The sequence below is a fragment of the Phoca vitulina genome, unplaced genomic scaffold (genome assembly GCF_004348235.1).
Source record: "Phoca vitulina isolate PV1807 unplaced genomic scaffold, GSC_HSeal_1.0 scaffold47, whole genome shotgun sequence".
NCBI lineage: Eukaryota > Metazoa > Chordata > Mammalia > Carnivora > Phocidae > Phoca > Phoca vitulina.
The window spans coordinates 2,500,326-2,513,615 of NW_022589750.1; the positions used below are offsets into that span (position 1 = coordinate 2,500,326).

Genomic DNA, 13,290 nt, shown 5'->3' on the forward strand with positions numbered 1-13,290 from the left:
GGCTGGGTGGTTGGAGGGGTGAGGTGGACAGTACAGGGGGACAGGATTCCGGGCTGGGTGAGAAGGCCGAGGCAGCTGGCTCCAGGGGAGGGAGAGAGGAACCCAGACCAGAGCATGAGTTGCCAGTACATCCAATGGGGATGTATGTGAGTCCGTGTTCACTCGTGTCTGTTGCTAAACCAAAGCGCCAGAGACAAGGCAAGTCGCAGTCAGAAACAGTGGGAAAAAACATGTTCCCGGGTTCAAGTCTACTCCCTACCACTCCCGCCCAAGGCACCTCTGACTCGGGGAGCTTTGCTGCTGGGGACCAGAGTGGGCAGAAATGGTATGACTCCCCAGAAGACTCAGGGACCCGGGCATCAAGCTGCCTGCCTGGTGGCTCCCTGTGTAGCCATAGCCCAGGCTCTTCTTCCCTAAAAACCCCTGGGTGCCCAGCCCCCTAGACTCAGCCCCATTCTCCAACCACAAAAGCAGCCAGCCAGGAGCATCTCTGGAGCTAGTCGGCAGGGGTCACAGCCTCTGCCCTGCCCGCCCCTCCCCTGACTTTAGGTCCCCTCCCGCTGTCTCCCATCTGCCTGGAGGTCAAGGGGTCCTCCTGCCCCACTCTGTCCAAGGGGACCCCTGCCCCTCCTCCTGTCCAAGCAAGACGCCTGGGGCCTGAGAGGTGCGGGCGCTCTGGGAGGGGAGCTGCCAACGGAGGCCAGGTGCTGGACTGTCTGGAATTTACTCCTGTCCTTTGGAGCCCGCACTGGGGCAGCCTGAGGTGGGGAGGCTTGAGGGGGGTGGAAGGGCTGGTCCCTGCCCCTTAGTGGGGGTTGGTTGTCATGGCAACATCCCCTTCTCCACACAATGGGAAGCCCCCCTCAGCCTCCCGCGTGGATGGAGCCGACAGCCCCATCGCTGGCTATCAGCCTCAGGGACTTGGCAACCGTCACTATGGCAACCCAGAGCCCAGCAACAGGGCCCAGTGAGAAAGGGAGGGGTCCGAGACTGGGGCAGGGCTGTGTGTGTGAGGGGGCAAGGGAGCCGAGGAAGACCCAACCCGCCCTCCCCAACAGACCTCCAGAGGCGCAGGTGGAGGGACACCGAGAGGGAAGAGAAGTGGGGATAAATAGTCTCGGTGACAAACACCTCCCCGAAGCAGCCAAGACATCGTAACACGCTGAGAGACAGGAAGACACCTGGGGACAGATGCACAGCTGGGGACAGGAGCTGCACATTCTGCACAACATCCTGGGACACACCCCCTCGGAACGCTGGCGTCTCTGGACTCTTCCCCCTCCGCACGCGCGCAGGGACAACACAGGACTTGCAGCCTGCCACATGCGTAGCTCTCGAGCTATTTGAAACAACTGGTCACTTCCACATAGAACCACACATGCCATCCTATTCTCTTTCTGGGTCCAAACACGCCAACATGCCCCCCAGGTAACGGCTACCTCGAAATGAATAGAGGGGGCAGGAACACATTCATTTTTTTTGTTGTTGTTCGAATATTCGCTCAACATCCTATTAAGTGTGTACTTTGTTCCAGGTACTGTTTGGGGCCCTGGGAATATGCAGGAAATGCAGCAAAGTCCCTGCTTTCACCAAGCCCATGTCTGGGTGGGGGACAACCTAATAACATTTCTGGCAGTGACAGGTGATATAAACAAACCGGAGTAACAGGATGAAGAGGATGGAGAGTAACAGGGAGGTGCTTTAGGTTAGGAGGTCAGGAAGGTCCCGCTGAAGAGGTGACATTTGACTCCGACCTTGAGTGAGTGATGTGGAGGAAGGCTCTGGGAAGGGCACACCCAACAGAGAGAACAGCAAGTGCAAAGCGCAGAGGTGAGATCTCGGCATGTTTGGGAAGAGTGAGAAGGACCTCGCAACCAGCAGACATCCCAGATGTGTCCTGTCCTTCTGCAGCCTCAGCCTGGAGGGGGGCAAGTCACGTAGGGTCTAGAATCCACATTTAGGAAGTTGGTCTAACTCGGTATTCCTGTTCTCCCCTTAGGGTGTTGTGCGTGAGTTGCGTTTTCCTCAACTACATTTTAAGCTCTGGGAGGGCAAGGAAGATGCTCTGAGCTTTGTGGGGGCCATGGCCCAGCTGCTGGTAGGGGTTCTAGAGTGGGCAGGCGGAGAGGAAGTAGGGGAGCCCAGAGAACTGGGAACCACAGAGGCTAAAGCTGCACATACCCTCCCAACCCCCACCCCCAGTCCCCAACAGCAGAGGCTGTCCTGGGGGCTGAGCTGCACAGAGGCTCACACTTTGCAGGACATGAATTAGGTGGACATGTGTGTGTGCATGTGGGGTTATGTTGGGGGGTTTTAAGGAAAGGGGCATAGAGCAAAGGGCTGTCGTGGGAATTTCTGATAGGGAATGGTCGACATCCCAAGTGGAATTTCAGTTAGAACGAAAAATGGAGCTTCCTAAGGGGCTATGTGGGGAATCGCAAACAGGGGGCCCCCCCTTCCCCCAGGGAAAGTTTCAAGATCTGTAGGCAGGCTGGGGGAAATGCTGCAGGGTGGCTTGGAGGCAGGGGGCTGGCTGGGATAGGCTCAGAATTTTGGGGGCAGCATGGAAAGGAGTGAACGCAGGGCAGGAGGAGGAGAGATGTCTGAGAGGTAGCAGGGAAGGTGGAGTCCTGAAGGGAGTTCTCAGGGGACCAGGTCCCAGGGCCCCCCCCCAATTCCCATGGGGAATTGAAGCATTTGGGGTCCTGGTTCTCCCTCTTCCCCCCGTGCCCTCAGAAACTCAGGCACCAGCTCCCTCCGGCTCCGGTGCTTGGAGCTGCTGCTGTTGGTGGTGAGACTGAGCAGCCTCAGCGGGCGGCAGCTGGTGAGTGGGGAGCAATCTGTGTGCTCAGCAAACAGCAGTCTCAGTGCCCGGGGTGGCTGCCTCCTCCCTCATCAATCAGCCCCAGCCAAATGTCCTCGGATTCCCACCACCCCAAGGGGACTGGGGCTGGGCCAGGGTCCCCAGGGGAGTGAGATGGGGATGGGTGGGGGGAGGGCTTGGCTTCCCATCTCTTCGCCTCTGTTCTTTCTCTTCTCTCCTGGAAGCTCTCAGCTCTTCATGTCATGGAACGGCTCTCTCCTGGCCCCGACCATTGTGAGGGCATCAGCTACAAATCACCTGTGGGGGTCTGCTGGGGGAGAAGGGGGGAAGAGGGATGAGTCAGGGCTCAAGAGGAATCTACTCTGGTTCTCACGGGACCGGCCCAGGGCACAGTCAGCAGGAGGCTGCTGGGACAGAGGCCCTGTTCCCACCCCCCCCCCGTCCCCCACGCCCCCCCAGCTGGCCTCTCCATCCCTGATGGATGCTCTGGACAACAGGCTGAGACCCTGACTCCGTGAATGTCCTCTCTCCCACCTTCTCCCGGCCCCCAGCCCTCACTCCCTTTGCTTCCCGCCAAGATCCAGAGGTCCAGCCCCCGGCTCACCCCAGATCTGCTGCTCCCCACTGGGGACTGAGGCCTCTAGACCTTCGCCTCTGGCTCACTCTCCCCCTCCTCAGCCCTTGCTCCCCTCAGGGACCCAGGCGTCCTGCCCACTCCCTTCACCATAACAACCATTCTTTGGGGGTTGCTTAAGACTTTAATATCATTTCATTAAGTCAGCTAGTTAGAGAAGGTTGGGGGCACAAAGAGACTGGGGCGGGCAAAAGACGGCCAAGGTAGGGGGGAAGCAAGGGAAGAGTCCCCCGCTCTCCGTGGAGATCGCTCTGAGACATCCAATATTGACAGTGAGAGAACAGAACTTATTAAATCTGGGACAGGGGTGTGAGTGGGGAGCTGTGGGAATGGCCGGATGCCTGGGTTCTGAGGGTAATGAAGGTCTGGGAGGAGGGAAAGGCTTGAGGCTGGGGGATGCAGTAAGGGTAAGGGGCTTACGGGTACACCTCTTCTGTCCCTTCCCTTTGGGGGGGTATTGCGTCTTGGTGCCCTGGCTGGCCCCTGGAGCCCCTGGGGACAAGACTCCAACTGCAGCTCTGGTTGGCTCCCCCTCAGCCCTTCCCCCTACCTCCACCTCTGTTGATGAGCTTCAGCAGCGTTTAATCGGATTGAGCAGTAATTAGCAAAGCGAGATGTTTGATTACCTATTTAGCATAATGTAGGGGGCTGGGATCCCTCCGCACAGCCAAGGGTGGGGGGGGCAGTCAGAAGAGAAATGGGGTCTACACAACCTTCCTTTCCTGTGGGAGCCATGAGCCCAGTTTCTAAGGCTCCCTGCCCCATGCCTCCCTTCAAATCTTCACTCCTTTGGGACTTCTCCCTGGGGGATCGGACCAATCATGTCACCTCTCTGCCACCCAGCGCCTATTTGGTTAGAGGATCACCCACTTGGCCCCCACTTGCTGTGCAGCTGGTTTGGGGCGTGGCAGGGCCCCTCACAACTCCAACCCTTGTCCTCAGCAGAAGGACTTTGGCCTGGGCAGGGGGCCCCAAATCAAGGCCCAGACGTCTACCTTAAGGATAAGGGGGCGGGGGGGGGGGGGTCAATTCTGGAACTCAGGACAGGTGGGACGGTGAGGTCAGGGTTGGGTGTGGGTGAACCCAAGGGCCCTTCGCGAGTCCCCGAGACAGCAGAGCCTTGTGGTGCATAACGAGACCCGTCAGGTGTGAACACCAACCAGAAACAGGGGGAACTGAGGTGCCAACTTCTCCCCCTCCTCATCCAGCAAAGAAAATGTCATCAATGCAGCTCCTCATGGAAATGTAATCAGTGGGCTCGCTGCTGGCTTTGTCTTAATTAGGCACTATTGATGGAAGCAGGGAGGGTGCCTTCCCATCCCCCTGACTCGGCTTCCTCGCTCCAGCTTCTCCCGCCACCGCAGAGCCCAGGGTTCCAGGCGCCCCGTCCGCGGCCCCGGGCCCGCAGCGCCCCCTAGCCCCAGCTGAGGTCTGCCCCCCACCCCTACCGCCTCCCCAGGACTCAGCCTTTGTTCTCACGGAGAGCCGAGCCCCTCCCCGGCCCGGTCACCTTCCCCAGGGAGTCCCCGCCTCCCGTTCCCCCCAAAACGGGCGACGCTTCCCAGAGCCAGCCTCCAGGTTCCCCAAACTCCAGTTCCGTTCTTCCCTGCCCTCCCCCGCCCGCGCGGCCCGGCGCTCCTAGACCCCGGTCCGAGCGCAGGCGAGGGAAACGAGCGGGAGGGCACGGGTGCTCCAGCCCCGCTTTTTCCCCCGGACCCAGCTGCAGCCACGGCTGCCTCGAAATCCTGGAGCGCCTTCCCGAGCGCCGACCAGCCCCGCAGGCGGGACGCCGGGCGCCACCTGCCGGACGCGTGCGGGAGCGAGCCCGCAGGCCCGGGCGCGGGGTCGGGCGCGGGGGCTCCCCCGGCCCTTTCGGTGTCCCGCGGGGGCGGGGGGGGCAGCTCGTGCCCTCAGCCCCAGCCCCCCCAGCCCGTCCTCGGACCACACCCGGCCCCCTCCGGCCTGCCAGACTCGGTGGCCGGCCCGCGGGGGGCCGGCCCTTCTGGCCGCGGGTCCCCGCGGGGCGCACGCGGGCCGAGTCGGGCGGCCGGGCGGCGGAGCGGGGCTGCCCTGCGCCTGCGCCGTGGAGACCGGGCTCGCGGGCTCGCGCCCGGGCCGCTCGCCCCTCCCCGCGCGGGGTTGCCTTGGCGACGCGTGCAGGCGCGGGCGGGAGCGGGGCTCGCGGGGCGACTTTCCCAGCTGGAGTGGCCGGTCGGCCGGCCCAGGGTGGACAGGGTCGGCGTCGTGAGGTGTGTGTCGGGGGCAGAGAGGAGGAGGGGAGACGTGGGAAGCTTCGGGGAGAAGGGGCCGGGGTGGGGGGGCGCAGAGGGCGGGGAGGGGAGAAGAAGGGGCGGTAGGGGTCGAGACGCCGCGGCGCGGGGTGGGGGCAGTTGTGACCGTTGTAGGCAAGTTTGCCTCCTGGGAGCCCGCTTGAGGACAGGGCCGGTCCCCAGGCTGGCAGAGCAGCCCCCCCCGGGCCCCGCCGTGGCGGGCCTGGGGGGCGAGCCCCGTGGGGAGGGTGCCCCCAGCCTGGCCCGCGAACGCTCCTGGGGCCCCGACCCGGAGGCAGGGAAGCACAGCCCGACGCTTCTCTGGAGACCCGCAGCGCTGCTGCAGTTGGTTTTATCGATGCTTTGGCCTAATAGAACGTTTTTCCTTGGAGCAAAGTACACATCCTTCAAGTCTGCAACTCACCACCTGTGATCAATGCCTGGGGCAGCCCGTGGGGACGAGGGGGGAAAGCCACAGGTGGCTGTCAGGCTTGAGCGGGATGCAGCCCCACATTGCCCCTGGGACTCCCAAAGCCGGCCGGAGATGCTCCTGCTTTCCTGGGCGAGGCCTGGGAAGGCCCCCGTGCCTTCCCCCCCAGACGCAACGCGAAATTCCACCTTGGGTGACTTTTCTACTTTTCTTCTTGCTTCTCCCAGTCTGTTCTCAGGGCATGAGGAGTGGGATGATCTTCATCTTCATTACTCAGTCAACTATCCTAAGAGACCTTTTCAGTAGACACAAGACAGCGTTCCTACCCGCCCCCCCCAGGACCCCAGCAATGAAAAGCTAGAGAGACATGTCACAAATATGGTTTTTCTTTGCTTAAGGAGGTTGAACATTTTAGTGTGGGTAGGAGGAGAATTTTCCATGCCCCCCTCCCCTCTTGGGGGGGGGTTATTAGTAAGCTGGGAGGAAAGGAGCTACATAGGAAAATCATCTTGGGGTGTTTCATTGACTTGACACAGAGACAAGGGTGAGGAACCTGGGGACAGTCTTCCCTTCCCTGGACCTTCTCTCACTCACCGTGGCCCTGAGGGGTAAGGTGGTTGAGGGATGGGCAACCACCCCTCAGCCTGGTAGGTGTTTTCCGTTCTGACACTTCTGGGCAGAGAGAGGGGTTCCTAAGTCCTCCTTAGCAGGTGTCTGTTAGAGGCTACCCTCTTCAACTTTCGTTCATTCCTAAAGCCTTAAGGGACTGACTTTGATTTTTTGACCCAATACACTGAAGAAAGTGGGATTCCCCAGGGAAGGGAGTGAGCTCTGCAAGGCCCCTTGTGGTTCATGGCGCAGGGTGTGGGTATCCCCAGATGAGAGTATGATACGGAGTGGGGTCTCAGTTCGTGCATTCAGAGGGGACTGAGTATCCTGGGGGGCGGGGTGAAGGTGGCTCTAGTGGTGGACCCCCAGCTGCTCGCATGTCTACAGGTCCTGCCCGCACCATGTCCAGCAAAGCGGAGAAGAGGAGGAAAGTGAGTGCCCAGGGAAGTGCCAGCCGCGGGGGCGCCCGCAGGAGAGCTGGTCAGGCGGAGCTGGCCTCGGAGGCTGCGGAGAACCCCCTGTCCTCTGACGAGCCTGAGCTGGAGCCTGAGCCCCTCAAAGAGGAGCCTGGTGGGTACCTGCTGGGGAGGAGCTTGGAGGCAGAATGTTTGTATTTAAAGAGGGTCTGAGGGCTGTTGCTTCTGGGTTATAAGCTGGGGGTTCGGTGGAATCTCAGGCCTGCTGCTGGGGTCCTTCTTCTGTGTTTTCCTCCTGGCCAGCCTCACACCTGTTCTTTCTGTCTTCCTATCCGCCCCACCCCCCCACCCCCCAACCAATGCACCAAGAGCTCACTAGCCAGTCCATTATCTTCGCCTCTTTCTCCTGACTTCGAGTGTTCCCGGTTGCTCCTACCACACCGAAGAGGGTTTGATCTCTTCCTTTTTCCCATTTTCACCCTGGGTGGCAAAACAAATAATGTTTTTCTCCCATTAAACCCATCACCATGGAGACTCAGCCTGCTTTGCCACCCTTTGAATCCTAAGCCTGACGGATGCTTTCTCCCATCTGTTTCAAGCTCTTGTAGTTCTGCCTTCATTTTGGCAGGGGCCTCGGTCGACTCAGGAGGTTCAGGTCCAGGGCCACGAGAAAAGCAGCCTGATGTCTACATCGGGGGGGCGGGGGGGGGGGGGAGAAAAGAGTTTAAAGAGTCTGCCTCCCGTGGCTTTGATCGAGGGACTCCGGCCCTGTGGGTTAGAAGGTTTTGGGTGGCTGTCGCTGTCCCTGGGCTGTCCCTTAGAGCACTGGACAGTGCAGATATGACTATGAACTAAGCATAGCCCTCCTCTTTTCTGTGGGGCTTCTTTACCCTGCTGGCAGCCTGTCAAGGTGGAGAGAAATGGAATCTCCTTTTGATATTAAAAGCGGGGAGATTAAACATGGGTGTGGGAGAAGGGACCAGGGTACACGGGGTCCCTAGGATCCAGACGTTAGAAATATGCAACATGTTTCCTTCTGAGTTCTCTCGGAAGCATTTCAAGTGGGACTGGCTCCCAGAGGCTGGGTACCGGGAATAGAGGGAGGGAGCAGGAGAGGCGGCGAGGTTCAGTTTGGAGAACCCTCCAGTGTGGGAAGGGAAGGAGATTCTAGGTGAAAGCACTGACCAGCAAATACAAAGAATCTAGGCCTCCCTGAGCTCTAAGCCTTTTTATTGTTTGACATAGAGACACATAACCCCAACGGAGGCTCAGAGAGGCTCTGGGCCTCCAGAGCAGCCCCGAAACATACAGTAATCCCTGTCACCTTTGGAGTTGGGGAGGGATTGAGGCCTGTCCCCCTGGAGACAGGGGGCCCTGCTATGGTCTGAATGTTTGTGTGCCACCCCCCCCCCCCCCCCAACTCAGATGTTGAAATCCTAATGCCCAATGTGATGGGATTAGTAGGTGGGGCCTTTGAGAGGTGCTTAAATCATGAGAGGGCTTAAAACATGTCATGGATGCGATAAGTGCCTTAGGAAAGTGCTTCCAGAGAGATCCCTTGCCTGGTTCTTCCATGTGAGGACACCATGAGAAGTCCGTGACCCAGAAGAAGTGACCAGGCTGGCATCGTGATCTAGGACTTCCAGCCTTCAGAAGCGTGAGAAATAAGTTTCTGGTGTTTATAAGCCACCCAGTCTGTGGTATTTTGTTATAGCAGATGCTGGGTTGAAGAAGGGCCTAAGATGCTTCTTGGTAAAGATGGGTAAAAGCGCAGACACCCTTTGGAGGTCTGTATTAACAACCTTTGCTTCCTTAAGCGTTCCTCAATTCCCATTAAGAAAAGAAGGAAGGACAGGTTTATAATTCCGTATTTGTAATTTGAAAACACTTAAAAAAAAAAAAGATTTTATTTATTAGAGTGAGCGAGCTCGAACACAAGCAGGGGGCAGGGCGGAGGCAGAGGGAGAAGCAGACTCCCCGCTGAGCAGGGAGCCTAATTCGGGCTCGATCCCAGGAACCTGAGTCGAAATCAAGAGTCGGATACTTAACCGACTAAGCCACCTAGGCGCCCCTGGATGACCCTATATCTTTACTTGCATCAGAGCCTAGTTTTTTTTAGCAGCCACACCCCCACAGATCCTGATAACCACCAATCCACTTTCTGTCTCTGTGGATTTGCCGATTCTCGACATTTCATGTAAATGGATTCATACAGCGTGCGGTCTTTCGTGACTGGTTCCTCCCTGGTGTGGCAAGGTGGCCAACCTCTGTTCCTTTTTATTTTTTATTTTTATTTATTTATTTGACAGAGAGAGAGATAGTGAGGGCATGAATGCAAGCAGGGGGAGTGGGAGAGGGAGAAGCAGGCTTCCTTTTTTTTTTTTTTTTATTTATTTTTTTTTTAAAGATTTTATTTATTTATTTGAGAGAGAGAATGAGAGAGAGAGAGAGCATGAGAGGGGGGAGGGTCAGAGTGAGAAGCAGACTCCCTGCTGAGCAGGGAGCCCGATGCGGGACTCTATCCCGGGACTCCAGGACCATGACCTGAGCCGAAGGCAGTCGCCCAACCAACTGAGCCACCCAGGCGCCCCGAGAAGCAGGCTTCCTGCTGAGCAGGGATCCCGATGCGGGGCTCGATCCCAGGACCCTGGGATCATGACCTGAGCCGAAGGCAGACGCTTAACGACTGAGCCACCCAGGCGCCCCTTCCGTTCCTTTTTATAGCTGAATCATATTCCCCTGCAGTTTGTGGATCATGTCGTTTGTTGATGGATACTTGAGTTTCCACCTTTTGGCTGCTGTGAATCGTGCTTCCGTGAACATGGGTGCTCCGAGTGTCTGTTGGAGTCCCTGCCTCCAGTTCTCTCAGGGATCCGCCTGGAAGCAGAATATGGTGGGGTCATGTGGTGACTCTGGGTCATAGGGTGACTCTGTGTTTAAGTTTTGAAGGAACGCCTTCATCTTGGAATTTTTATTCTTCCCAGAGCCACGACTGAAGGAACCCGAAGTAGAGAAGGAAGAATTACCGGAGCCCGAGGTGGATGTGGTGAGTTAGGGTTTCCCCGAGACAAACATTCTTCCCCCATAACCGGTGAATCCGAGGGTTAGTTGTACAATGGCGTGCGAGGAATTCTCTTCCATCTGCTGGGAGCCTGCTCACCACAAATCCGGTCCCTGTCCCCCACGCCCCCAGGAGAGGGCTTTAAGTGAGGGACAGGTCTCGTAGCTGTCGCTTCCTTGTGTCCCCACCTTGAGTCAGGCTGGGACAAGCTTGGTGTGTGGCGCCCAGCTGTTTTCCAGAGGAGTGGCACGTCCTGGCTTCTCGCTAGCAGCAAGCGCTTTCCAGGCCTGTGTGTGAGCAGTGTAGCAATAAATGCTCTGTCTTTGCTATTTTTATTTGTATTTGTTTGATTTCAAGTGAAATTGGACATTTTTTCATATTTTCACTTTCTGATTTCTATGAGGTGACACGCCTGTTCATGTCCTTTTGTGCATTCATTTCCTGGCGTCGTTGTGTTTCCCTCACAGGCTCATCGACATCTTTGTATGAGAGAGATCTTAGAGCACTGAGTTTTCTTGATTTGGAAACTTTAAGTGAAAGAGACTCCTTATCTTCCAGGAGAACTGGGAGAAGGACAGAGTGACTCCCCATGTTCCTCGTCATGTCTTCTAGTTTCCTTGAATATTTATTTATTTATTAAAGATTTTTATTTATTTATTTGACAGAGAAAGAGACACAGTGAGAGCGGGAGCACAAGCAGGGGGAGTGGGAGAGGGAGAGGAAGGCTTCCTGTGGAGCAGGGAGCCCGACGTGGGGCTCGATCCCAGAACCCTGGGATCATGACCTGAGCCGAAGGCAGACACTTAACGACTGAGCCACCCAGGCGCCCCTAGTTTCCTTAAATATTTAAAGCTTATTTATTTTCTTTCGTAATCTCTACACCCAACGTGGGGCTTGAACTCCCGACCCTGAGATCAAGAGTCACACGTTCCTCAGACTGAGCCAGCCAGGTGCCCCAAGTTTCCTGAATTATTTAGTGGAGTTCTACAGATGAATTTTTTTCGAGTCACCAGTTATAATTTATTTTTCATCCAATTTTAGTATATGTGCTGCCAAAGCGAGCACAATTTATTTTTCATCTAATTGATGTGTTCTTTGGTGTTTCCCAGTCTTGTCTTTTCCCCTCCCTTCTTCCTTTCTGCTATGCCAATTGGCTTTCACTGGATATCTCCTATTACTTCAGTACCCCGGGGAGGCTGCAGCCTTATCATTTTTCTGGCTTGCCATCTTTGCTCCTGGTTGCTTGCTTTAGGCTAATATCCTACAGGTTCCCTTGATTTAGTTTTACTTTGAGGTTGAGGATTGCTTGACGATGCGTTTTTACAACCACAGGCATAAAGGAGATATCTTGGGAAGATAATATCCCCCACTTTTCGTCTAGTGATCTATTCTCGTTTTACTTGTAGAAGCAAGGGAATCTCATTGTCTTGTTTCTTCAGAAGCTTGAAACCTATCACTCAGTTCATCCTCAGCCTTCTCTTCACCATTCCGGACCCTTCTGACTTCCCGTCTCCCATGTCCTCACACGCACTTGTGAATGGGAGAAATGACTCATCCTCACAGCTGTACCTGCTTCGGCTCTCTGCTCTCCTCTGTAGAAGCCCCTTTTCCTGTCCCGAGCCGTGCTGACAGGACTAGCGGATGCCGTCTGGACAGCGGAGCATGATGCCATTCTGGAACACTTTGCCCAGGACCCTTCGGAGCTCATCCTCACCATCTTCATCGACCCCTGTATGGGGCTGAAGCTGGATCTGGGCATGCCCATACAGGTGGGTACTCTGCTCTCCAGACTCCCAGGCGGTCTGCCAGGGAGCTGAGGGTTCGGTGTATCTCAGTCATCTTGGAGGCTTATCTCCTGGACCCAAGGTCTCTTGAGCCTCATGGTGTGTCAGGAACCCCGCTCAGCGGTGGGATACAGAGAGGAACGAGGTGGGCTTTCGCTTTTGGTGATCTCATGGTCTAGTGGGGAAGACAGACATATACAGAATATTTATAGTATGTTATGATGCCGTGGCCAGAGCTTTATAGGAGCTTGATGGGGGCAACTGCTACAGCCATGGAAGGCTGGCAGGGCTCGGCGATGGAGGTGCTATTTCAGGTGGAGATGAAAGGGAAATAGGATTTCATCGGGTCTGGGTAAGAGCCGTTCTGGTAAAGAACACTTTATACGCAAAGAAGAGCTTTGGGAAGTGATCCTGAAAAGGTGGGTGGGGGGCAGCTTGTGGAGGGCCTTGTCTGTTAGGCTGGACAGTTCGGCCTCGGGCCCGGGGGGAGCTAGCGAAGGCCTTCACGGATGAGCTCGGTGCCTGTTTCAACAATGTGGAAGATGCATTAGCGAAGAGTAAACCACGGGTAGGGAGACCGTGCAAGGACAGGTAGAGTACCACGTTAGTGGTAGCCTCTGGGCGGCAGGTGTATAGGTCGTTATTGTAAAATCCTTGTAACTTTTCTACCTGTTTGATATCTTCGAAATAAAATATTGGAGAAGAGAAAGGCTTTTGCTTTGCTTTTATTGTCAGCACATGTACAAAAAGTGAAATGATAATGAACACGAACGCGGCCCTGTACGGTGACGCAATTGGTGAAATGTTCCAGATTAAACAAGAGCAAAAACAGACGGCGGCTTTTTCCTGCACATACCCAATCGTCAGCTATAAGACGACATGGAAGAAAAAAAAAGACCTCATTCATGAAAGGAACAAAAATTTGCAAAATGTGTAGGATTTATATGAAAGAAAACAACCGTGCTGCAGGCCATGTCAGAAGATCTGACTACACAGTGAGCCATATCCTGTTTCTAAATGGGAATCTTAATTATAAAGATCATTCCATCCAAACAAATGCACCATTTTAACACAACTCCAATCAAAGTGCCACAGTCCCTAGATCGCTTGTGTAAAGATTTTAAGATGTATCTGGAAAAATGCATGAAAATAGCAAAGAACACAATGAAGAAGGAAAGCACTGAAGGAGAGCTGTGAATATGAAAATCTCGTATTTAACTGTAGTGATTAAAACAGAGTTGGGGCGCCCGGCAGACTCAGTC

The 13,290-nt window shown here is 55.7% G+C and overlaps 1 protein-coding gene across 1 annotated transcript in view; it reads left to right on the forward strand.

The window, feature by feature from the left end:
- The first annotated feature begins 5,624 nt into the window (after positions 1–5,624).
- The window catches only part of DNAH2 (dynein axonemal heavy chain 2), an 81,828-nt gene continuing 74,162 nt past the window's right edge, over positions 5,625–13,290 (forward strand). The window contains 4 exon segments of the mRNA XM_032431837.1: positions 5,625–5,707; positions 7,155–7,337; positions 10,168–10,229; positions 11,843–12,013. Of these exon segments, the coding sequence (XP_032287728.1) occupies positions 7,169–7,337; positions 10,168–10,229; positions 11,843–12,013 (402 nt within the window). The 5' untranslated portion in view covers positions 5,625–5,707; positions 7,155–7,168.